Source organism: Netta rufina, assembly GCF_964035555.1.
Source record: "Netta rufina genome assembly, chromosome: Z".
NCBI classification, from domain to species: Eukaryota; Metazoa; Chordata; class Aves; order Anseriformes; family Anatidae; genus Netta; species Netta rufina.
Window position 1 is genome coordinate 52501 of NC_140126.1, and position 23094 is coordinate 75594.

General features: G+C 40.7%; 1 protein-coding gene across 1 annotated transcript in view; it reads left to right on the plus strand.

Annotated features, from left to right (window-relative positions):
- Window positions 1-19322, plus strand: part of SKOR2 (SKI family transcriptional corepressor 2) — a gene marked incomplete at both ends in the record, with an annotated part of 25029 nt that extends 5707 nt beyond the window's left edge. The window contains 4 exons of the mRNA XM_084305675.1: window positions 4931-4996; window positions 5379-5477; window positions 10415-10482; window positions 19260-19322. Of these exons, the coding sequence (XP_084161801.1) occupies window positions 4931-4996; window positions 5379-5477; window positions 10415-10482; window positions 19260-19322 (296 nt within the window). The remainder of the gene's footprint in view (window positions 1-4930; window positions 4997-5378; window positions 5478-10414; window positions 10483-19259) is intronic.
- Window positions 19323-23094: the final 3772 nt, after the last annotated feature.

Below are 23094 nucleotides of genomic sequence, written 5' to 3' on the forward strand. Positions count from 1 at the left end.
GAAACAGTGAGCCAGATTCTTCTTTCATTTATTCGTAAATATACATCCAGAATATCTCTCAAAATATCAGTGCAATTACTGTAGATTTACAGTAGTTCGTAGAGGACTGGAAACAGCGCAGCATGTCTTAGGTATGGCAAGTTGGACTGTTGTATATGTATAGTCTTTACGGGGGTAAGTGGTAAAGCACTGAATCCAGAAGGTAAATGACATAAAATTTATTATGGAAAAGGTTTGCCAAAAAGCAAAGAAGTTTAAAGTTGTAGTGGGGGTGAAATTTAAATTTGAGACCCCATACTGCAAATTAATAGATAAGGTTGCATGTGAGTACGTGGATGCGCGCAGCAGACAAAAGTGCAGACAGGCAGTAGGATTGGGTCCTTGTGTAGTATTCCTGTCTCTTTTCTATTCTGTTATTACTAAGTTTAGGAGCTCTCTTTGAATTAATAAAGGGGGAGAATATTGTTGAATTTCTTTATTTTTGCAAGTTTCACAATATTCAGTGTTGTTTTCGCGTGTGGGTTTTTTTATTTAACACCCGGCTTCTAGATGCTGGTGAGAACCTCACCTTCCACTAAAAAAAAAAAAATAAAAAAAAAATAAAAATTAGAAATGTTCTAGCCCTATACTATTCTGTGCTTCCAGAATAAAGTTGTGAGATACTTTCCAGATGTATGCCCGTGGCTCAGACCAAAAGCCAATTGATTTGTTGTCTAAAGAATTTCATATTTTTTTACCATTCACAGTATTTGAATGTTTAGTTTGAAATCCCCAAACTGTTAAAATATCTCCATTAGAGATATTTTGCAGGTATTATAAAATCTCATGTCCATGTTTTGAACTTTAAACGGAGGTTGCAAACTAGGCTTTATTATATCTGCAAAAATAGAACTAGTTTGTTTTAAAGTTAAAACCACTTTAAGGGCAAATTAACATTTGAATCTCCAGATTTTGCAAGGCATGTATATCAGCCTTGGTATAGAAAAGCACTTAAAATATGCTTATTATGTTTCCTAAAATAGGCATATTTTCCAAAGGTCTGATTAGCCTATTGATTATTCATCCCCCAAATGTGGCATGAATATTCAAGATGCATGAATATTTTCAGTAAGGGTGTGTTTTGGTAGGATTTCTTCAGGACAAACGCAAGAACTGTGCGTGTCCTAAAGCAAGTAATTAATTGTAAATACAGATGGAGCCTTTGGAGCTCTCAAAGTCTGCCGGTTCACATCTGCCTATATTTTTTAAATGAATATATATTTCTACCCAGAAGATACCAATATCATCACCACCGCAGTCTTTGTGACTGTGCACAGAACTCTCTCCAGAAAAAAAAATAAAAATAAAAATAAAATTAGTTATGTTGGTCCTTGTAGATCATCGATGCTGCAGGCTTTCCCACCGTGAAATTCACCTCACAGGGATGAGCTGCAGGCCACGCGCACTCTGCGGTACATAGTGTTGTCCAGGAATAACAAGGCTGATGCCCAGACACAGACAGCTTATTTTTTTTTTTAGAATTTAAATCTTAACTACTCCAGTGGGTGCAGAGCTAATGAAATGGTGGCATCCAAGAGCTGAGGTTGTGCCGATGTACAAATGGGGCCCTCCTGTGTTTTTGGAGCATTGTAAAGTAATTCGAGGCGTGCCTACCCACAGACACCACTGCTCCTTTCCTCCATGGGTGGATGTTCATGTTCAAGAATAAAGATGCCATTTGTGTAACCCCGAAATATAACCCACTTTTATTCCAGATTAAAAATGTCTGTGCTAATTGGAAAGAACCCGAGCTAACTGGCAAGAACAGAGGTAGCGAAAGCTTTAGCAGAGGCAGTGCAGAGTGGCCATGGATACTTCATCCCCTCCGGCCCCTGTCCAACAGGCCGTTGAGGTACAGGTCAATTTTTCTGACTAAACCAAAGCTGAACCTCTCAGAAACAAACCCTAGGTATCCACAGAGGGGGTTTGAGCAGCTTTCAGTGCTTTCAGTGCTTCTGTTTTACGTGCTACAAAGCAGGCCCAAGTTTGTGTGTAGCAGACAAGGCCCAAGAGAGTTATGGTGGAGCTATTATGAGGGGAAGCGATTTTTTCTTAGACTGATTAAAATTCTTTGGGCTTTCTGTTTGTTTGTTTTTAAACACCTATTTAGCTTTTAATTAACATTTAAGAGAAAGGAAGCTGGTTAAATATTCAATACCTCCTCCCTTTCAATTAAGGTATAACAGTACACAACACATGATGAGGCCTCTGGGAAGTATGGAAAAACTGAGAAGAGCAGTTTCCTGATTATCATTTTGAGGGGGACTGGAAAGGTGAAACTCATCTGATTATTGTCATTATCACCATTAACAATAATAATGTCAAGGCCTTGTTTGAACATCAGAAAGCAGTTTAAAAATGCAGTTGATTCTTTAAAACTGATGTGCTGGGTTTTGCCTTTAAATACCTTCATTTTTCCCATCCTCTTCTTTACTTATTTGGGAGGCAAGGGCTGTAGATTTTCTAATAAGCCTTTTCAGGAGCTTAGTAGGGAGGCTATAGATACTGGAGAAGATTTTCATCGTACTACACACCCCTATTTTTATTTTAATGTAAAAAGTTCTTTAAGCCCCAGAGAGTCGCAGCCTCAAACCATACGGCCCTGAAACCTCAACCAAGCGTCTGAGAAAGAGCTGTCTCTGTGGCTGCCATGCTCTGTGCTAGGATCTCATCTCTTCCCCTTTCTCTTCCCACTCTTGAAGAATTCTGATACCTTCTGTCTGTGAGTGTTCTCCCTCAAAATTGCACATAAAACATTCAGAAAAGAATGGCTAAGATTGAATTGTTTGGAGAAAATATACTAATATTTATAATTTAATAAATACCCTTCCTAAACTCCTTCCTTTTTTCTTCCGTACCCTCATTCTATATTTATCTGACACAATATTTCTTTTATTATCAATCCTATTTAAAACTGGATTATGTTAACTAAACTAATAAAAAGGCCACTTTGCATTATGGGAATGCTTCAAAACGCTGCCCCAAAAGTGATAATTTTTTCTTTTTTTTCAAGCTTGTTTTTCTTTTAATGTGGTGTGACAGCTTACCTGTGGAAAACTACTTTGTTTATATGTTTATACCAAATATAATACAAAAATGATATTTGTATAATTGTGTTACGTAAACAGATTTTTTAAATGGACTTGCTGGCATCGGGTATCAGTTGTGTAAATGTGTATGCCTCAATTACTTTTTTTTTTTTATTTTAAATAAGGACATAAGAAGAGAGAGCAGATGTTGAAATGCATAGCTATTGGATATGTTTCATATATTATGACTTCAAGGTTTACTGGGTATAAGAATACATCGATTTTTAAAAACAGAAATAAATGCTTTGTGAAAAGATTTCTGACTGCATATGAAACAAGACCTTCCAATTCAACTTTCAGATTTGCATATTGTCACAACCTACTACCAAATGCATTGTGACAGTATGAGTTTTTTAAGTAGCTGCTGTCTCACCTGTTATACAGTGACTCCTTCAGGGCTATAGCTTTTTATTTTTCCCCCAAACCAAGAAATTCGCTCCATGACTCTTTCTTCCAAATATGTAAATAAATGAGTAGCTTTACATGTGTGTCTTTCCTGTGGTTATTCAACAGTATTTAATGAAGTGCATTTACTGTCTGGACAAAAGTGAGAATTAATCCAATTAGTTCAATAATTGACTACTTACCAAATATTTTCTTAATTATTGAGAGTCCTTTTATATTTCAACTGTAAGTAATAAAAAACCTCCTAGTTATTTCATTAAGAGTGGTATTTTGTCTTTTAAAAATTGTTTTCCAAGCTTTTTTTTCCAAAACCCTGCTCATAGAAATTAGAAGAAAAATTTGCACTTTCGGAGGATAATTAAAATAAAACCTTCTATCAGAAGATTTGTATTTAAGTCAAACTGTCATCCAGGTGAATATAACACCTTGTGAAGGCATTTTTTTTCTTGGTAGTGGCTTGTTTTTTTTTTCTTGGTTTTTATTTGTAACTGAAAAGGCTGAAAGAAGCAATATATACAGAGAGAAATAGTGCAACTCTGTTATTTAGATTTTTTTTTACTACTGTATCACTAAGAGCGATGTAAGCAATCAAAGACAGAAGTCTCTGAATTTGTTGACCTCGTAGGTGTATTCTTTAGATGCAAATCCAGCTGGTGTCAATTTTTTTTTCAGCTTGTTGTTAATTATTTACAGTTATAATAAGTCCTTGGCATAGAGCTGTAGAAGGTTATAAAGTTAAAGAGACAATGAAGGCAAAGAGGCTTGTGCAAAAGGATTTTGGAACAGGATCCTACCCAGCTAGAAAGAATAAATTTCCTGTTGTGAAGAGAGGAGATGAGATTGTAGGCAAAGCTCTGCCCCTTTCTCAGCTCACTTCTAGTCAATCTCTGAGTATCTTCAGGAAGCGTTGGAGTGAAAGCATGGATCAGTTTAGCAGAATACGTGGAAGAGGAGCTCTCCTTGGTATCGCAAGACCTCAAGTTTCGTCTGCAGCAAGCAGTGGTAGGGTAGACACTTTACTGAACTAGAAACAAATGCAAGTCCTGCAGTCACTTCTGCAAGGCACACAAAGATGTGCTGTGTTCACAAAATGTGTCTAAGCAGTAAAATTTGACAGAGAGTGTTTTTGGAGCCAAGAGTGCAGAGTATTTGAGCAGAGTGCAGTAGCACGCCTGAGACCCTGAGAGGAGCCAGAACCTCAGAGGTCTCAGGCAGGGCTTGTCCTGTTTGTGAATGACACTTGGATGCTGTAAAGGAACCTGAATCATATTCTTTCTTTGGTTTTATTTTTTTTCCTTTTTTGCTTCATATTCTCTGGAGCAGTTGCATAGTAAAGACAATACTGATGGAAAACGGTATCAGTAAATCAATAACTTTTTTTTCTTTCTTTTATTAAGGTGAACACACACAAGAAACCAACCCACCTCATTCACTGAAGAAGGATGTAGAAAACATGGGGAAAGGTAAAATAAATAAGGGCCTCTTACGTTATAAAACTGCTCTTTGTTTTAATAGAATATGAGGATAATAGGGGGCATTTTTGTTCTGCACCATATTTTAAGCTTGTCAAGTAACATATGAATAATATATGGACCTTTGGGTGGATATAATTGAGATTAATGCATATATATCAATCAATACATGACACTGTAATATAATACTTTAAAATAATATATTACATTGATTTATATTCATGGCTTTCTGCACAAAATCTATTGTAGGTCTATGCAACACTTTTTTTTTATAACTGCTAAAATATTTTGTCTTATAGTAATGAATTGCTCTATGAATGTTCACTCAAGAATTATTTATACAGATTAGTAAAAGCACTTTTCTCTTTGTTAGAGGAACTCCAGAAGGTTTTGTTTGAACAAATTGACTTACGGAGGAGACTAGAACAGGAATTCCAAGTGTTGAAAGGAAATGCGTCATTCCCTGTCTTCAGTAAGACACTTATCTGTGGTTTTGGTGTTATTCGTGGGTTGTTGGTTGTTGTTGGGCTGTTAAAAGTGGGAGAAGTATGTTCTCAGTTGTGTTGCCAGGATTTTTGGCTTAGTTCTGCTGAGGTCGATGGCACGTCTGCTGTGGCTTTTCAGGCTACCAAAGCAGGTCTCTTATAGAGAAAATGTGAAGCTGGATGTCTGTCTTGGTGTATTTTTGACTGGATTTAATAACACTGAAAACAGCATGTCCTCAGGGGTAGAAAATTGGGAGTATCTCTGCCTCCAGTGAGCTTTGATCCCAGATCTAATAGAAATATTTTAAAGCCTGTTGGAAGGGGGTCTTCCAGCACATAGAGAAACCTGCGGGGGACTTCTTGGGGCACAGGGATGTCAGCCTGCTTAACCAGCTTCTTGTAGGCGTTTGAAGACAGGGTAATTTATGGACATCTTTTTTTGGTCCTAGCTGATGCTAGAGAATTGATTTGGAGTTTAAGGAGTGTGTTTAAGGAGTGGAAATAACATTTGGGGTTTTTCCTCTAGAGATGTGTTGTTTGAGAGGGCTCTTTGTCCTTGTTTTCCTTTGAGAAATGGATGAAGCACTGTATGATTCACAGCAAACCAGGATAGATATTTAAAGCCTTCCCAGACTAATTGTCAGCTTGTTCTGCCTTTTGCTAACTTCTCTTAACTCCTACATGATTGAAATATCTCAGCAGCACTTGGGCAGAATACCCTTATGATGGTTTACCATAGTTTCTTGAAGAGTTCAGAAACTCTCCATTCTTTTAGACCTCCAAGTTTCTTCATAAAAACTCTAGGGACAAAAAACAACATGACCAGTACACTGAGATAAACAATACAACAAAAATCACTGCTGCAAGCAAAGGAACGTTGCACCTCTCTGACTCAGAAGAAAAAGTGGGAACACAGATGGTGTTTTCATGTTATTTAAAGAACAAGTTTCCCCACTTTCTGTAGCATCAGATAGGGTAAGTTCAGGGAAGTAAGAAAGTGCAAGGCAGGTCTCTGGAAATGATTCCATCTTTAGCCCAAATATTGAAAACTTCATAAATAAAGAAGAGCCTGAGGTGGTATAGATATTAATGAAAGGAGATAACCTCATCCTTCAGTATAAATTCAGTCATTACTTGGGTTTGGGAGTGACGTAATTTTCACATAATTTGTGTAGATCAAAATATTTGATGTGTGGTATTGGTGAAATGGCATCTTGGAGTTTTGCCATTCAGGTCACTCATTTATCCTTTTGTTCTTCTACAGTAAAATTAATGCTCTGTCATTGCCATGTAAATAAACACTGCAATTAAACCACATGAAATACAATTCAAATAAAAGAAAAGAACACATACGGCCAACCAAGGAAGTGGCGACTGTGTATGCCGGCTTGAAAAATATGTGGTTTCAACGTACCACAAAGTAGTGGTCAATTTTCTTCAGGATTAAAATAGAAAACAGATAATGTGCTATAAACAATATATGTAAGTGACCGTAAAACCTATTTACAGATTTAGATTTACCAAAAAAAAACCCTTCCCCATGTAATAAAACAAGAAAATAGGTCTTTGTAAAGCAAGTAAGTGTAAAATCCAAGATATGCCCTCTTAGAGAAGTATGTGTTACACTGAAAGAGATGAGGTCTGCTCCAGGCTCTTGCTGCTAGACGGGGCTGCTGCTTCAGGTTGGGTGTTAGGAGCTCTTAGTTTTGCCAGGTTTTCCTGGCAAAGTTACTAACGGCCTGTGGTGGTGGTGGATAGGAAGGAGCTAGGGAGAGAAATATTAGGAAAACCAGTGAAAGGAACGTGGAGGTAAAATTAAAATTGTATTGCTCGTGGCTTGGAAATGCCTGAAGCTATAGGAGGGCAAAAAGCTGGAGGGTAACAGGCTTTATATCCCAGTCCAGGTCACTGCAGCATCAGGCAGGGGGCTGAGAGGCCATGGGGACTGAACCTCTGTCTAGTCCCAAAGCTGCTGGGGACAGAAACACACTGCCAGGGTAATTCTCACTCTCGGGTGCTGGTGGTTCTCACTGTACTTTGCGCTGGTAAAGGAGAGGCGCTTGGCTTTTAAGTCTTCTCAATCGCTTTTATAAAAGATAAAATTCATCCTTGTTTCAGCAGGGAGTCAACATGTGAGATGTGGAAAATGGTGCTATATGTCTCTAGAAAATGTTCTTGTCAGGTTACCTGGAGTTAACTCAAAAGTCATCTTTCTTTGGGTCTCACATTTGGAACTGAGCATTTTGGGAGCAGTCAACATGAATAGCATCAAACCACCACCCACAGCACCACTATACAGTCTCATGTGTAAACAGCTTTTGGTCTCCATGCTCTTGTCATGGAAATCCCTATTAAATGAGAATTGATCCTATTTCCAACTCATTCAGCAGTAGAATGCTGCTCGCTTCTCTGTGGCTTGACCTGTTTCAGGTATGGCTGTGATCATTTATAAAGCAGCAGACCTTGCCTTCTGCTGCTTGCACCTTAATTTTTTATATTACTAATGCGCTTGAAAGCTGCAGGTAAGGTTTCTCTTTGCCTAGAAAGTCTCTCAACACAAAGCAAAAGAACCTCTTGAAGAATTTGCTGACCTGATAGGAATATATGCACCTGCATATATTGCAGCATGTTCTCCCAGAGCCCTGCGCTGGTTGTACCCTTGGCGTTGGCTGGCTCGCATTTTGTCCAGCTGCATTTAACAACACGGCGGTAAAACAGCAGAGACGTAGGCTGGATAGTTAAAGTATTTAAGTTTGTGTTAAGAAAACTCTTTAAATATTCATATCTTTTCTCCTGGGTATTGCCAGGCTTTGTCTGTAAGCAGTTAGTCTCAGTTAATGCTGCCGGAAAAAATGTTCTCCTTACCATTAACCCCATTTCCACAGTGAGTCTGGGCGTTTGCCACGCAGGGCTGAGCAGGATTTCCGAGCCACTTGTTCTGGGAGGTGAGGAAGCTGCGAGGGGGCAGTCAGGGAGGAAGGTGTTGAGGAGATGAGGCTGATTTCTCTGCAAAGCCTGCTCCTGCCAAAGTGAAGCTGGAAAAGGATCCACATAGCAGGTAGCACAGCGCTGTCAGCATTCGGTGACAGAACAGGGGACTGCCACCTCTTTGTACTGAATGGCTATTTGGTAAGCAAGGGAAGAATTGCAAATCTGTTTTTATTTGTGTTAGCTTCCTTTACTTGTCAAGTTGGAACAGAGGAATCAGGGTGAAAAAATCTGCAGAATTTTGTTTGAATTCTGAAGAAATTCATTAAGATAATGTCACCATGTCCTTTTGAATGTGGCCACGCTGGACTCCTGATGGTTTCAGCCTGACAAATCGTCTCATTCTTTCTTTGTTTCACTGACATTTTCTTGTCATCCTAAAGTGCCTCCTTGCCTTTTAAACAACAGCTTTTGGTTTTCATTCAGAGAAGGCAAAATTTTTTCATGAAAGATGACAGAGCTCTTCCCCGTTGTGCTTTCTTCCAGCCCTTTCCCGTGCCCACGCTTTGTGGGCACACATCCACTCTCCCCATGGGCAAGGTACATCCTGCCACTCCACCGTGTTGTGCCACAGCTGCTCTCTGCCATCCTGATTGTGATTTTGGGGTTGAGCTTTTGTGGTGAGCTTGTGGGGTTGACCTGGGAGTGGGTGAGGTCCCAGCACGCGGAGCATTGATAGAAGCCACATACTCTCACCTGGCCTCAAACCTTTCTGAGCAATTTAGGTATTTCTGTGACTCCCATTACTGCACTATCCAAGTACCTCACAGTCATTTAATCTATTAATCCTTCCAACGTGCTTGGCAGATGAAGCAGCGCTATTATTCCTGATTTACTGGTGATGAAATGAGGCATGGCGAGACACAGGCACGGAGCCCACTAGAGCAGATATTGAACCCAGCCTTCCTGCGTCCTGGGTTTGTGTCCCAACAGCCAACGTGGCTGTTTAAGTCTTGTAATTGTTAATTGTAAATAAGCCATTCTAGCTGCCTTGGCCTTGCAATGCCCTTCGGCAAGCCCACTCTGGTTTGCCAGCTCTGTGTGCTGAGGTGCCCCATGCTGTTTTCTGTTGGCATTCACCTCGCTGCTCCCATGGTCTGGGACAGAATTCTGTCTCCTGGATTAAAATGGTGTTGCTTGGAGTGGATTTTCTGTCCTATTACATTTAATAGTCCATCGCTGCACCCGCGTCTTTATCATTCTGAAACTCTCCAAACTCTTTCCTTTTTACATTTTTATTTTTCCCACCCTCTGACAGCAATGCTCTGAATCACAAGCCAGCAGCTAATATTCTATCTAAATGAAGTTTTGTCTGAAATGGTTACAGTGAAGGAAAATAAGGAAAGGAGGAGCTACCAAAGCTGAAGGCTGGCCTGTGCAGTAACCCAGCTGTCATGGAAGCTGTGATCTGTATTTCAAAGACTTTTTGCCATCTGAGTTCCACGTCGCTGTTTAAGGAACTTTAATTTTTTGAGTTGTGTTCAAAGCCGTCAGCACAATGTTACGAACTACAAATCAAACCCTGCATCCTTGAACGCCTTCTATTCTCACATATTGGACATCCCTATTGATGTCAACAGATTTATACCAAAGCAAAGCAGTTTTTGCTGTTCTCTCCAGTGTCTGTTGAAGTTTGACTAATGACTGCAGAGTCTTGCCCATTGAGAAAATCATTGTGGGAATGAATGTTAGCAGCAGAACCTTAGCATTTGCTAGCCGAGGAAGTAGCTGAATCATTTTTCCCAAGCTTTTCTGTTGTCTACAGTGTCTCTTACTAGATAAGAAGTTTTTGTTAGGCTTTTAGTTGGGTGAAGGGTTTTGTGGTACTTCACAGCTCCTCAGTAGTGGTTGTATTTGGTTTCATTTGATTTATATGAGTTCTACTGTGGTCTCTGTTTTAACTACTGCATCTACTGTTTTCTTCTCTTTATTATAGATAATTTTCAAGATCAGATGAAAAGGGAGCTGGCATACAGAGAGGAAATGGTACAGCAGCTACAAATTGTAAGTTTATATTCTACTAAAAATGTTATGAACTATCACTTTGTGTTGGTTTTATTTAAGTACACTCCTCAAGCCTTTCCTTTGCAAGCCATGCAGATGCAGTGTTACTGAGCTCATATTACCTTATGCTTAGCAGGATGTAAGCATGCAGTTCTCAACTGGTTTAGAGTCTAATTACCTGGAGATTTACTTTCATACAGTAACCAGATGGGTCTTCGTGTTTCAACTAAATGGGATGTGTTGACTGAACACCGAGAGGTGCTCCTTCAGAGAGAAACACGAGGACTGAGTCAGTAAACCCTAAGCAGTTAGATACTTGCAATAGTTGCCAAGGGGTGCAGTTCAGCCCTGGCAAATAAACCTTAGGATGTGTCTTTTTCAAATTTCAGCCATTAGAGTAAGTGCTTAACTCAGCAGTAAAGGATCCAGTTGCCAAAACGCAGTTCAGTGTATGTACACATTGCTGTTTGCTGTATTGCTTGTTTATTTTAAAATCAAGTGGGATTTTGCATGTGTGTGTGAGTGAGCTAGTGCAGCTCCGAATCCTTGCATACCAGTGTCCTGTCTTGAAAATCTGGAGTTCAGGAGCTAACTGAATCCAAAACAGGCAAAGAGTGGAGTATGTGAAGTTGTTTCTTACTCGGATACTGCTTAGTGGAGCACAAATGCAGTATTACGAGCCAGCCATCCTAGTGAACGGGAGGCTGTCAGGCAGTGTTTGTTTTGTTAGTGCTTTTTCTGTGATCAGTCTGACATTCAACAGTTTTTGAGGCAGGCTTGCCAAAGATCTCCACTTGTCTGAATCAACCCTGTGCTCAAGCATCTAAATTTTCCTAGTGCTTGTCACAGACCCTGGGGCTGGGTGCGGGTCATCCAGCCTTCTTGTACTGTCATTTCCTACTTGATGGGTTACAACATAAAAATGAAGCTGAAGGCCAGGATTGTCAAGTGTGTGCACCTACGTTTAAAGGCATTTAGGAGTGGCCTTATTTTTAGAGCTGCTGAACATCTCAGCTCTCTGTTCCTGCTGACTTCAGAGATTTCAATGAGAGATGGAGGGTGTTGGAAAGAGATTGGTTATGGAGAAAATCGAGTCCAGAACATCTTTGGATTTGTTTTTGCTGCTGGTCTCCACTCCTTAACATATCCAGTTGTTCTGCATTCCCCCTGGTCTCTCAATGCCTGGCAGGGAGCTTGGCTCAATCTGTAAATTGCAGAAGATGGTCATTAGGATGCCATCCTGAAAAGCACTTCCCCTGATGCTTTGGACTTCAGGCAGGTGACTGTCCAGCTCCTGCTGTGAAGTACATTTAAGCACAAAGTTTGTGGGCTCACTTCAGCCTTTATCTCTCGTGTCAGCTGAACTTGAAGCTAACTAAGTCTCCCTCCCAAGGTGAGAATGAATGGATCTTCTTTGTCATTCATTTTGTGGCAGAACCATGAAGTTGTTTCTGAAAGCAGATATCCCAGGCCTTCAGCGAGCCAGCAGTGGTGGTTTCTCAAATTAACAAGAAGTGGAGAAATCACAAGATTAAGCATAGTTCTCTTTCTTGGGCAGAAAAAGAAATATGATCTTGTAATTCACACCCTTTTCATTAGTGGTACCTGCTACAGAAAGACTAATAGTCATTTAATCATTAAACAGAGCTGCCTGAATGTACTTACAGAAACTAGTTTCCACATTTAATGTACTGTACCAGCCGTTCAGAACCTCTTCACTCACTGGCTGCCTGACTTCAGTATTGTTAATAGAAATGTTGCCAAAGCACCAGTAAATCCTTATGTTTGCATTTGGGTATCCCTCCTGATATTGGCAAGGCAGGTAATGCAACAGGGAGACCAATAAAAGGATGTTTGCATATGAAGAACTGAGAGACCGCAGCAAATAACTAGGGTGTTTGTTTAAGCTGGGTGCAGAAATTGTCAGCGATGTTTTGGTTAATAACTGAAATGGAGTCAGGACTTCTGATGTGATAATCCCTGCAGTTACTTTAAGTTTGTGTGCATGTATTCTGTATCTTTATATCTGGCTTCAGGATTAATGACCTGAATGTGCTAATGATACAACGCCATTGGCCTTCTTGGTTTATGCCATGGACGAATTAAATCTTTTGGCAGGTTACCTAAAAAGCAGTTTCTTTTGACTTATTTTTTCTATCATTTTTAACAGCAGTAGATTGTTTTGTATATACCTGGAACATTGCATCACTGTTTTCACAAAGCTGCCCACACTTAATTTTCTCATTAATACTGGAGTACAAAGAGAAAAGCGGAAGTTTTTAATGCATACTCAAATCATAGTTTTACTTACAGCTTCATAGGTGTATACCTGTATAGGATTAAACATAGAATTTACTGTTTTAAGTAGCTACAGAATTTGGCTTAATTACTTTTTTTATTTTAAAGCTCATATGAATGACTCAGGTTTTTTTGTTGGTGGTGGGTTTTTTTTGGCTCTTCTCACCGCTGAGGGAATATACAACTTAATTTAGTTCTTTCTTAACACTTACACATGATCATAAAGGCATCTCTTTGTTTAAAAGCACTCTTGTAAAAAGCATATACCAGATGCGTGTTTTGCCAGAGCGAAGATTTCAGTGTCTCTAAACTGGAATTCTTCCAGCCTCCCCTTGCTGAGTAAGAGAATAGTCAGACTCACAGCAATAAACTGCCTGTGAGCGTTTGGTGTGTCAGAAAAGTTCTGGAATACAGCAAACGGAATCTATGCTTGATAAAATTTACCCAAATATGATTGCCTTTTAACACTGCACGCAAAATGTAGGAGTGACATCTGTTTGAGAAACATTACAACTTTGTGATGTGAACAAAAACTGAAAGGCTGCTTGAGAGCAGCGTTTTGTGCCCAGCCCATACTTAACATTGAACACATTTTTTTTTTCCTCATCACAGTTCTTGAATGACATTGTGAAACTGCAATGCAGAACGTGGTGACAAATTGCCGGGAGTGAACACGTGCAGGGAAGTTGGGCTGAGCTGGGCTGGCAGGTCTGGGAGGCGATGGCTCGGGCTCCAGGTGCCCTCTGCTGTTAGCCTGCAATCACTGCACACAGCAGCCGGGACCTGACACGGGTTTAACGTTCTTCAATAAAAGCCTCGGATAAAACAGTGTTTAATCAATGAGCTGTAATTTTAATGCTTTGTCCACTCCGGACCTTTAAAAATTATTTTATGTCTTCCTGAAAGTCAGGAACAAGGCTCAGATCTTTGGGAAGACAGAGGGGTGGGATCTGTTCTGTTACATCCTCTGAAATGGGTATTGACTTCTTCGGACACAACCAGGCTCAGTAGGTGGCTGGAGCTGTGTGGCCACTAGCTGTTTCTGTTAAGAAAGGATTTGGTCAGAGAGCCTGGAGCAGCTACCAGGAAGCATTGCAAACAAGTGTGTGCCAAGCTTTCGGCCAAGTGCCAAGGAGCAATCAATCAGAGTATTTAACAAGAATATAGATCTTAAATCACTGAGAGCATTTTTCTTTTCTTCGTTCCTCAAAGCATTGTCTCCTAAAAAGGCTAAGTACAGTGCATGGACTCAGAGGTCATGTCCTGCTTCAGGCATGGGCTATCCACCTTCTGTTAATTAAGAATTAAGCTGCACTGAAAGGCCACTGAGAAGAAATCATTGTCCAGCGACTGGGGTAAAGTCTAACATGGCACACATGGTGCAGCCTCATCAAAGCCCACCTGGCTTCATAGTTGTTGGTTTCTGTCCATTACAACCAGAATTTATCTGTCAGGACAGACCAACCACCCTGGCATAGTACTGATTTAGCTCCTGCTGGAGTCTCTGTGTCTGTTTGGTCTTGTCTTCTGGGCAACTGTGTTAGTGGATCAAATTTAAAAAGCATGAACTTCCTTCCTGCCTTCCTTATAGAAGAAACAGATCAGAAGCAGCATTTCTGGTGTGCTTATTTTTATCCTTTGATGTTTTTATGAAACCCTCTAAAAAAAAAGGGTAGATCACTAAACAACAAATTTAAACCTACTGCAAACAGGCTGACCTTTCTTCATTTCTTGTTAGAGTTCTTTTAAAAGTAGCTTGTAGATTCACAGGAAATGCTGTCCACAGGTGGAAACCAGAGCTGTGGCCTATCCATCAGGAAAGGCTAAAAAAAAAAGGGTTTGTCATCCTGCCATTGTGACTCAGATAGCTAAGATCAGGTAGTGATCAATCACACTACATTTATGTGGGGATAAAAGGCAGTAGCTTTTTGAGACATGCTGGAAATGTGAATTATTCTGACATTCTATTCAAGTGGAAAATGTTGGTTTGGTTGGTTTTTGTATTCACTCCAGTGAATTGACCATCTCCCTACTGCCCTGACTTTGGGCTGGTAATAGTGCTCTGACCTCAAAGCTGGGTTCACCTAGAACTCTAATATTTAATGGCCTCCGACCCTCAGTGTTACTTTGAATGAACTCTGTTCTTCAGAGGCAGACAATAAAATAAATCAGGAACTATCTGCCTGCAAAAATTGATTTCTGTCTGCATCATCTTTCAGCCTGTTCTTTAAAGATTGACAAAGACTTCTTAAAAAAGAAAAAAAAAAAAACCTCCATGGGGTGGTATTCCTAGGTCTTCAGAGGTATGAGATCGTATCCCTTTGAGTCCTACTGCTATTAAGAAAAGCAACAGTAGATTTAGTTCCTATTTTTTGTTATACACGGAAAGTTGGTGCCTTGTACAACTACAACTAATGTACATCATCACGTGTATATGCAGAGATGTCAGGCACTGTATGCCTGACACTCCATATTTGAGAAGTGGAAATGGGAAATAGCAGTGCTTTACTGGGATTTCTGGTTTGGTCCTCTGCCTAAGATGGTCCAGCTAGGTCGACTGCCCTTGACAAGAATGTTAGAGGCAAACATCAGTCATCAGTACAGCGAGATGTCACTGGGATTTCTTGAGCTGTGTCTTCGCTGCAGTGTATGTCCACTAACACCCAGATAATAACAGAGAAAAGAATGTTTCTGGAACTCTGTGTTCACTCTGTGTTGATGACTCCAAGACAGTTTTCATTAGAAGAAAAAAAAAAAAAAAAAAGGAGCAATGTTTTATCTCATAGTTCAATGCTTGTGTGTACGTAGCCATATACCTGTGGCCAGTCTTGCAGATGTAAACTCCATTCTACTTCTGAGTTTACTCTTTTGTGCTTTAGCAGTTGGGATGATACTGCAGGTTTGCTTCTTTATATTCTGTTATATTCTTTCTTTTTTTTTTTTTTTTGTGTGTGGAATTAAATAGTTAAATAAGGATGGTATTTAGTTCCATATACATAATTCCAGACAGAATTCAGTTCTCAGGTCTGGTGGCACTATTTGGGAAGATGTCCTTCTGATGCTGAATACAGCATACAGATCACTGGCTGTGTAGAGAAAAGTGAGCCAACAAGTACTATTTTCCCCAGAATTATTCTCCAGAATTTTATTTTCCACTGACAGCTTTTTGAAGACATGTGAACAAAACCTTTATTTTGACAATGAATACCTTGAACTAACAGGATGGAGCTGCACCTCTTCCTCCAGGAAATTTAAATGTTAAAGGAAATGAATGCTTGTGGAATTATTTTTTATGAGGGAAAAAAAAAAAAAAAGGCAAAAACTTTCTTTACTTTACAAACTGCAAAAATTCTGATTAAAAAAAAAAGGATCCATACATACCAAAGAGCCACAAGCCAGCCTCTGCTACTGCCTGCATGCAAAATGTAGTATTCATGTGCTCCAGTAAAAATACGTAGGAGAGAGACTGCATTCTCCAGTCTTGGCTCTCGACTGCCATGCATGCTGTGCAGGCAGGTGTGCTGCTATGAGCATGCACAGGATAGGAGAGTCTCTGAACTCAGCCTGCACAGCTATAACTACTTTCATGGGGCAGTAGTGAAGAGACCTCCCTCTAGGGCAAGCTATTGGCACTTTGATTCCTCCTCCAGCTGTCAAAGGCTCAGTGCATGCTTTTTCTTCTGTGTAATACCTCACATCATTCCATCCCAAAGCACCACATGTGCAGAAGCTGTAGTTTTCCACTGGCAGTTCAGCTGCACATCTGTCTCCTTTCCTGCATAAATACATTTCATGTTTGGAAGGGCTGTCTTGGCTGGACAGTGCTCCCACTGAAACGTCATGTGTGTGCTCTCTGGGAATGCAAATTGTTTAACCAAATACTTGTAGGTACACGGTAGTGCTTTGGACTAATGGAGATTCCCCGTTTGAGCAATAAAAGTCAGGGTGATGTGTCATTGTGTACCCCACCTAGAAGGCAAAGTCTCCAAAATAGGATGATGTAGAGCAGCAGCTCTGTGTGCACGTGTAGCAGGGATCAGGCGTGTGCTTTGTACTTGAATCCCCAATTCTATCTGCTTATACTGGGGAAGAGACTCAGAGCTTGCAAACTGTATCCTTACAGATGAAGGAAAAGCAGGTGTGGACCAGGAATGCACTGAATGTGCTCCAGATCTTAGTGCATGGTCAGTGCTCAGGCTACAGGCAGCCTGAAGGAAAACCCTAAGGCAAATGCAGCATGGACACTGGGATTTTCTCCTGCACCCTACAGATCTGCTCCTATTGCACTTTACTTCTAATTTCCTTAGGCTTAATCAAGAGAAATGTACTGCTTGATGCTTAAAACCCAACACACAACCATCTGCTTTTTTGGTGTTGTTGGCAGGGGTGTGTGGCCTTTGATAAGGGGCTGCACTTTGGATCTTCATGTCCATTTAAGTGCTGATCTTCATCAGAGCACTCACTTTGGATGCACTAGAGGGGACCATAATGTTATGAACAGCCCTAAATACTGTTCCACTGCAGCCCTGGAGTCACGAGACGTTCATCCAACACAAAAAGTAGCAGATGACATTGTAGGTGATTTAACTTGTGAGGAAAGTAGTCGTTGTCCCTATTGAACACCCATGCCTCTCAGTTTCACTTATTACCAGGAGCATGGACAAACCAATACACATTGAAAAGATGCTGATGTGCCAAATATAGCAGAAAAGTGGATTAAGAACAGTACATTTCTGACAGAATGTACCCCGTTGTATTATCTAGGTCAGTACAGCTTGGGAGATGTCCTATATAATTGACGGCCATGCAGACTGATGTTGCCTATTTGCTGTTACGAGTGGGAGAGAAGAATAAAGCAGCTGGTAGAAACATCACAGGTCTCAGCTGAAAGGTGCTTACCCAGACAGTTTGTTTGTGGCTCCCTTTGCTGCCAGATTTACACCGATCCTGTTATCTCAGAAGTAACGATGTAAATCATGCCAATGGGTGATCTGATGAAAACTTTCTTTGCACAACTCTCTCTGGTGCAGTTTGGAGAGGATTTTTCCACCCTTGGCAAACACTCTTTCCTGTCCCAGGACTCACTGGAGGGGAGAGCTCTTTTTTGGGAGGATCTAGCAGCAAGTTTCATGATAGTTTTCAGCTTCTGTGAAGGACAGGGTTGTAAGAGTAGTCAGACAAAACACCTAGATCATGGGTTCCTTCTGGTCACCAGTGGTTTGGGCTTCTCATTTTGTGCATAGACATTTCCCTTTCCCCAGGACCACGTAATGGAAGTGGCATGCCCCCTGTGAAAGGCTTCTGCTTTCGTTCAGTCTGACAACTCATCTTTACAGACACAGCTTCTTCCTGGTGCTGCGTCTTTCAGTCAGATTGACCTCCTTTCCTGAGAAGCAAAGGTCCTGAGCAGCAGATGTCCCTTTCTCTCCTCTCAGACCCAGCCTTCCCTTTTCCTTACCAAGGCAGGCATGGACAAGGCAGGCAGTTTACAGCAGTCCAGAGGCAGGCTGAGCACAACTCACACAAATGTCCTCACACACCATGGGCACGATGCAGATAAAACCAGAAGAGGGGTGTACAAGAATCCACGTTAGGGAAATTGTGGATACAGATGCAAATTCACCTGGTACTGGTATGTTATTACCAGCACAGGGCAGGTTGCTTGAACTCAGTGCATGTGCCCATCTACTCCCTTTGCTGTTACTGCAGCTGTAAGCTTTGCTCCTGACTTGAGTTCAGCCCATTTATCAGCTCACAGTAACATATTTGACATTATTCCTGGCTATATTCCGGAGTGCTGGCAGCAGAAGCAGGTCACCTCGGTGTGCAGCAGCACCTGGGAGTGTGGGAACACAAATTTTATGATCCCAGCATGAATTCCTCCAGCAATTCTTCCAGAAGGTAGCACTGAAGAATAGTGAATTTGTAGACACTTGGATTCCCAGCTAATGGAGAAATCTCAGAGCAATTTAGTTTTGTTGCATTGTAAAGGCCCAGCATTGAAAAAGAGCTGCCCCTTACTGCATTCCCTGTAGCCTGTGAGCACATCATCCCACTTTGTTTCTAAATATAACCATGTTCCCTAATATGCCGATGTTCTCTGTTTTCCTTTAATTATTTGTTCCACTTCAGTGGCTTTCCTCAGATTGGTGCAAGTCAGAGATAGCTATTAAGAACTTTCTAATTATGGCGATATAAATATATGAAGACTCATACTCCCAACCTGCTGTATTTTGGCTGCTCAGAGATCAGTGTTTTTTGCCTTTTGTTACAGACAGCTGATTTTTATCATTTTGCAGGTAGCAGGAATGGCCAGTCTTTCTATTTTTGTCAGCAAATGATGTGAACAAAACATCACAAGACATCTTTTATACTGGATTTTAAGATGTCTGTTGTTTTAATCGTGGCCATTTTTATTTCATTTCTGCTTCAGCATTCTTACAGTGTAAAGCAGTGGTTTTGGTTCTGTCTCATTTCAGATTCCCTATGCAGCAAGCTTGATCAGGAAAGAAAAGCTCGGTGCGCACCTCAGCAAAAGCTAAAGGTAAGTTTGTGAGAGAAGAGGTGTTATTCTGCCAGGCCTGGCCATCATCTTGTTCTCTGCAGCCACTGCAAGAACCGAATCATTTTGTTGTGTGACGTTACTGGTTCTGACTTAACAACTCTGTTTATGGTCTAAAGCTGACCACAGACGTGTCACCCAAATTGCTAGGTTTCACTGGGGCAGGACATAGCAGTTAGAGTTGACCATTGGGTGAATCCAGCCTAGTAGCCTGAGCAAGTATTTCTACTGACACTGGGAAGGGGCCTCAAGGTAATGGACCTTTGGCAGAAGGAAGGAAACTACCCTGACATTCAGCATGCAGTAAAAGTTCACACACAGGCAAGTAGGGATGGGTTTTTCATGCCCATAACAATGCTTCTGAGGAGAAACTTGAGTTGAACCAATGCCAGGAAAGAGCAGTACAGTTTGGGAGCCTTGCAGATCTACAGTGTTCAGTCTCCTGCAGGTGCATTGCAGGGTCTTCCTGCACCCAACACCATATTTTTTCAGGAGTGTTTTTCAGAAGCATTCTGTGAGAATAACCATTGTGTCCATCATCAGTGATGTGGGAGATTCCAGTTCCTGGTGCTAAAGCCTTTAAATTACATTCTTTATTTTTTATGGTAAAACAGAGAGATTGAGGCTTGGAGACAGAGAGTCAAAAAGTCAGTAGCTCTGCTACTGTGTTATGCCATGGAATTTGTCTTGTGGATTCAGCAAAAATACCCTTGATGTGGAGTAGGTAGATTAGAAAAATATAGAGCAATTCATGTACAGAGACCTCAATAATGCACAAAGAAAAGGAATTAAGGAGAAAGTCTGGGGCATCTGAATAAGGCTTTGATTGTATCTGTGACGGAAGTTTGCCTGAGCTATGGAAGAAGCAGATATTTACAAATAAAAAACATCAGGAGTAATCACAGAGTAACCAGATAACCACTATCTGTGGCCTTGAGCTCTGCCTGCTGAGATAAGGAGATTAATCTAAGCATCAAGTTGGTCTGTTTTGCCCTCTTCTGCATGCTTTCTTACTGACTGCCAGCATTTTCCAGTTGAGCCTACATTAATCTGAGCACCAATTTAAAATAAATTCAGTAATATTAATATCCTGAATAAAACAGTATGCCATGCTGAATGAGAAGCAGGGGATCCTGCCCTAAGCGTGTTGTCCAAAGCACTGATCTACAATAAAAGTCAGCCTGAGGATGGCAGCATCAGATGAACGGCACCGTTTGTTCTCAGCATCAGGTTTTCATCAGCTGACAATCCCTGCAAGGGAGGTGCTGGCATCACAGCTACAAGCGTTCCCTGCTTTTTTGCTGAGAGTGAAGGATGGATGCATTCCTCATGCTGTTTTTGTTTCTAGTGACACACCATCCCTGCAGACAACAGGGATTTCTCTGAGTAGGCCCCAGTGCTTTTGAAAGATTAGCTGTTACTTAACTGCTAAGCTAAATCAGTCAAGCAGAGAATCACAACTATATTGTTCTGAAGCAATTTCAGATTCTCAATGTGCCAAGCAGGAAAGAGTTGCCTCCAGAAGGAACGTGCATGCACATAGATACCACACAGTGCACAGAGGGAGCAAAGACCCCATGCAGTACAGAGCAGTTAATGCCCCATGTTTTCCCACAATCTTGTGTTGCTCTTGTTGGACTTGCCTTTCTCCAGAATGTCTGGTTGTGTTTGGTCATACTGCAGTCAATTATACTTTGTGTTTCATCTTTAATGAAGCATTTCCACGAGACTCTGTAAATATTAACTAGCAAAGTCTCAGAGGAAGCTTCAGGAGCAGGTGACTTTTGTGTATCCCTTTTGTGGGGATTGCAAATAAATGTTGTAATTCTGAAAGTAAAGATATCTCAAATTTGGGCTTAGAGTTGGTAACCTTTTCTCTTTGTTTTTGTTTTGTTTATTTATTCTTATTTATTCTTTTGCAGCTGTTACCTTGTAAGTTATAACCCACCACTCAGAAATCTGACTTGCATAAAGACTGAGACAATGGAAGGGCTTGGAAATTTAAAGAACAAACAAAAAAATCAGGTTCCTCTGAACCCAAGGACAAGTGACCTCAAAGCATCATGGACAACCATGTAAAATAGAATGTAGCAGCCATTTATTAGTAAAAACAAAACAACAAAAAAAAAAAAATCAAAAATTGCCTGTCCTGGATCTTTTTTGGTGGTACCAAAGTTTAAGTCTTTGTGTTTTTAGAAGGACTACTGAACTTGATAGAGAAAATGCTTTTGATGAATAGTACAGATAAGCTGTGAAGGGAACTGATGATCCTTTCAACGCCACAAACACTTGACAACATCTGCCAGTTCATCTTTTGCTTTGGGATAGTGATCGTTTTATGGAAAGAAACATGCGTCGTATCAGATGGGCCAGAACCACATTTGGATGGATGGATAGATAAAAAAGCGTTAGCCATACACAGTGCTTTTTAAAAGCAGACTGGAAACTCTCACACCCCTCTCCTTTGACCCCTTCTTCCTCTGGTACTTTGCCTGCTGTATGAATTAAGATTGTACTCCTCTGGAAATATTTTACAATTTAATATTGAGTGTAATTAAGAATATAATCACTGTTATCGAAAAAGGTATTTAACTCTGTTGTAGTTTCTTTATCATTCATGTGGATAAAAAGTCTATAGTTAAAAAAAGAAAACTATGAGGTAATAGTTGAGCTTCCCTGTACTTCAATGCTATGCTTGTTCTACTGAAAAAAAAAAAAAAATGAATGGATAAATGTATCCCCAAGAATATCTTTTTAGAAGCATCTTAATTCACAGACATGTTAATGTGTTGATGTATTTTATGGAAGAAATACTATGCCTCTGGTTATTAGAAAAAGTGTAAAAGTAGATTTGGTGTGATTTCAGGAAGTGCCTTGTGGATTTCATTTAACTCTGCTTCTACAGAAATAAAGGGGATAGGCGTGAGCCAAAATCAGACACCTTTTCAAAAACCACAGCTGTAGTCTTCTGTTATTTCCTGATCGCGCGCAGCGTCTTGATTGCCAGGGCTTCCCCCATGGTGTTGTCTTTGTTCAGATGGTCTCAGTCCTGAGCACTGGGCCTTGCCAATGCTTCCTTGCCAGAGCCACCGGTATTTGAAAGCGGTTTCAGCCACCCTTGGCATTTGGGTAACTCACCAAGTTGCTCTCTCAACATTCCCCTCATTCCCAGCAAATCCCTGGGAGGTCAGATCAGCTGGTTTTACAGATCCTTGGTGCAGCCCAACAGAGCTGGAACACAGGAGGAGTGTGCAGCCTGTTGCCCTTTACACGCACTGCCCTGAACAGTTTGCTCCTGTCCTAGGTGAGCTGACAAGTCTCAAATACAGAACACACTGAACTGGCTGCTCGGTACCTTCTGTAGCATGGAAAAAGCAATGGAAGTGCCAGAAGAGCGGGACCAGGTCAGACCAAAAGTTCACGTGTGCCATGTGTGTTCCCTGTTCCCAGTAGTGGATGAAACCAAATAACTTTGTAAAAGCAGGCAAGCAGGTAGACATATGTTCCCAGAATATTGTTTTAGCATCTAATGATTTACAGCTCATGGGTTTTCAGATCTGGACACAATGTTATTTTTTTTTAATAGCCCCCAATGGATTTTTTTTTCTTTCATTTAGTTGCCCAGTGACTTTTTAAACCTAGGTGCACTTTGGCAGCAACAACACCATGTAGCTGTAAGTGCCACAGCTTAAATACCTGTTGTGTGAAGGAAAAACAGCTCCCGGTGTTCAGGGATGCCACCTGTGAGACCC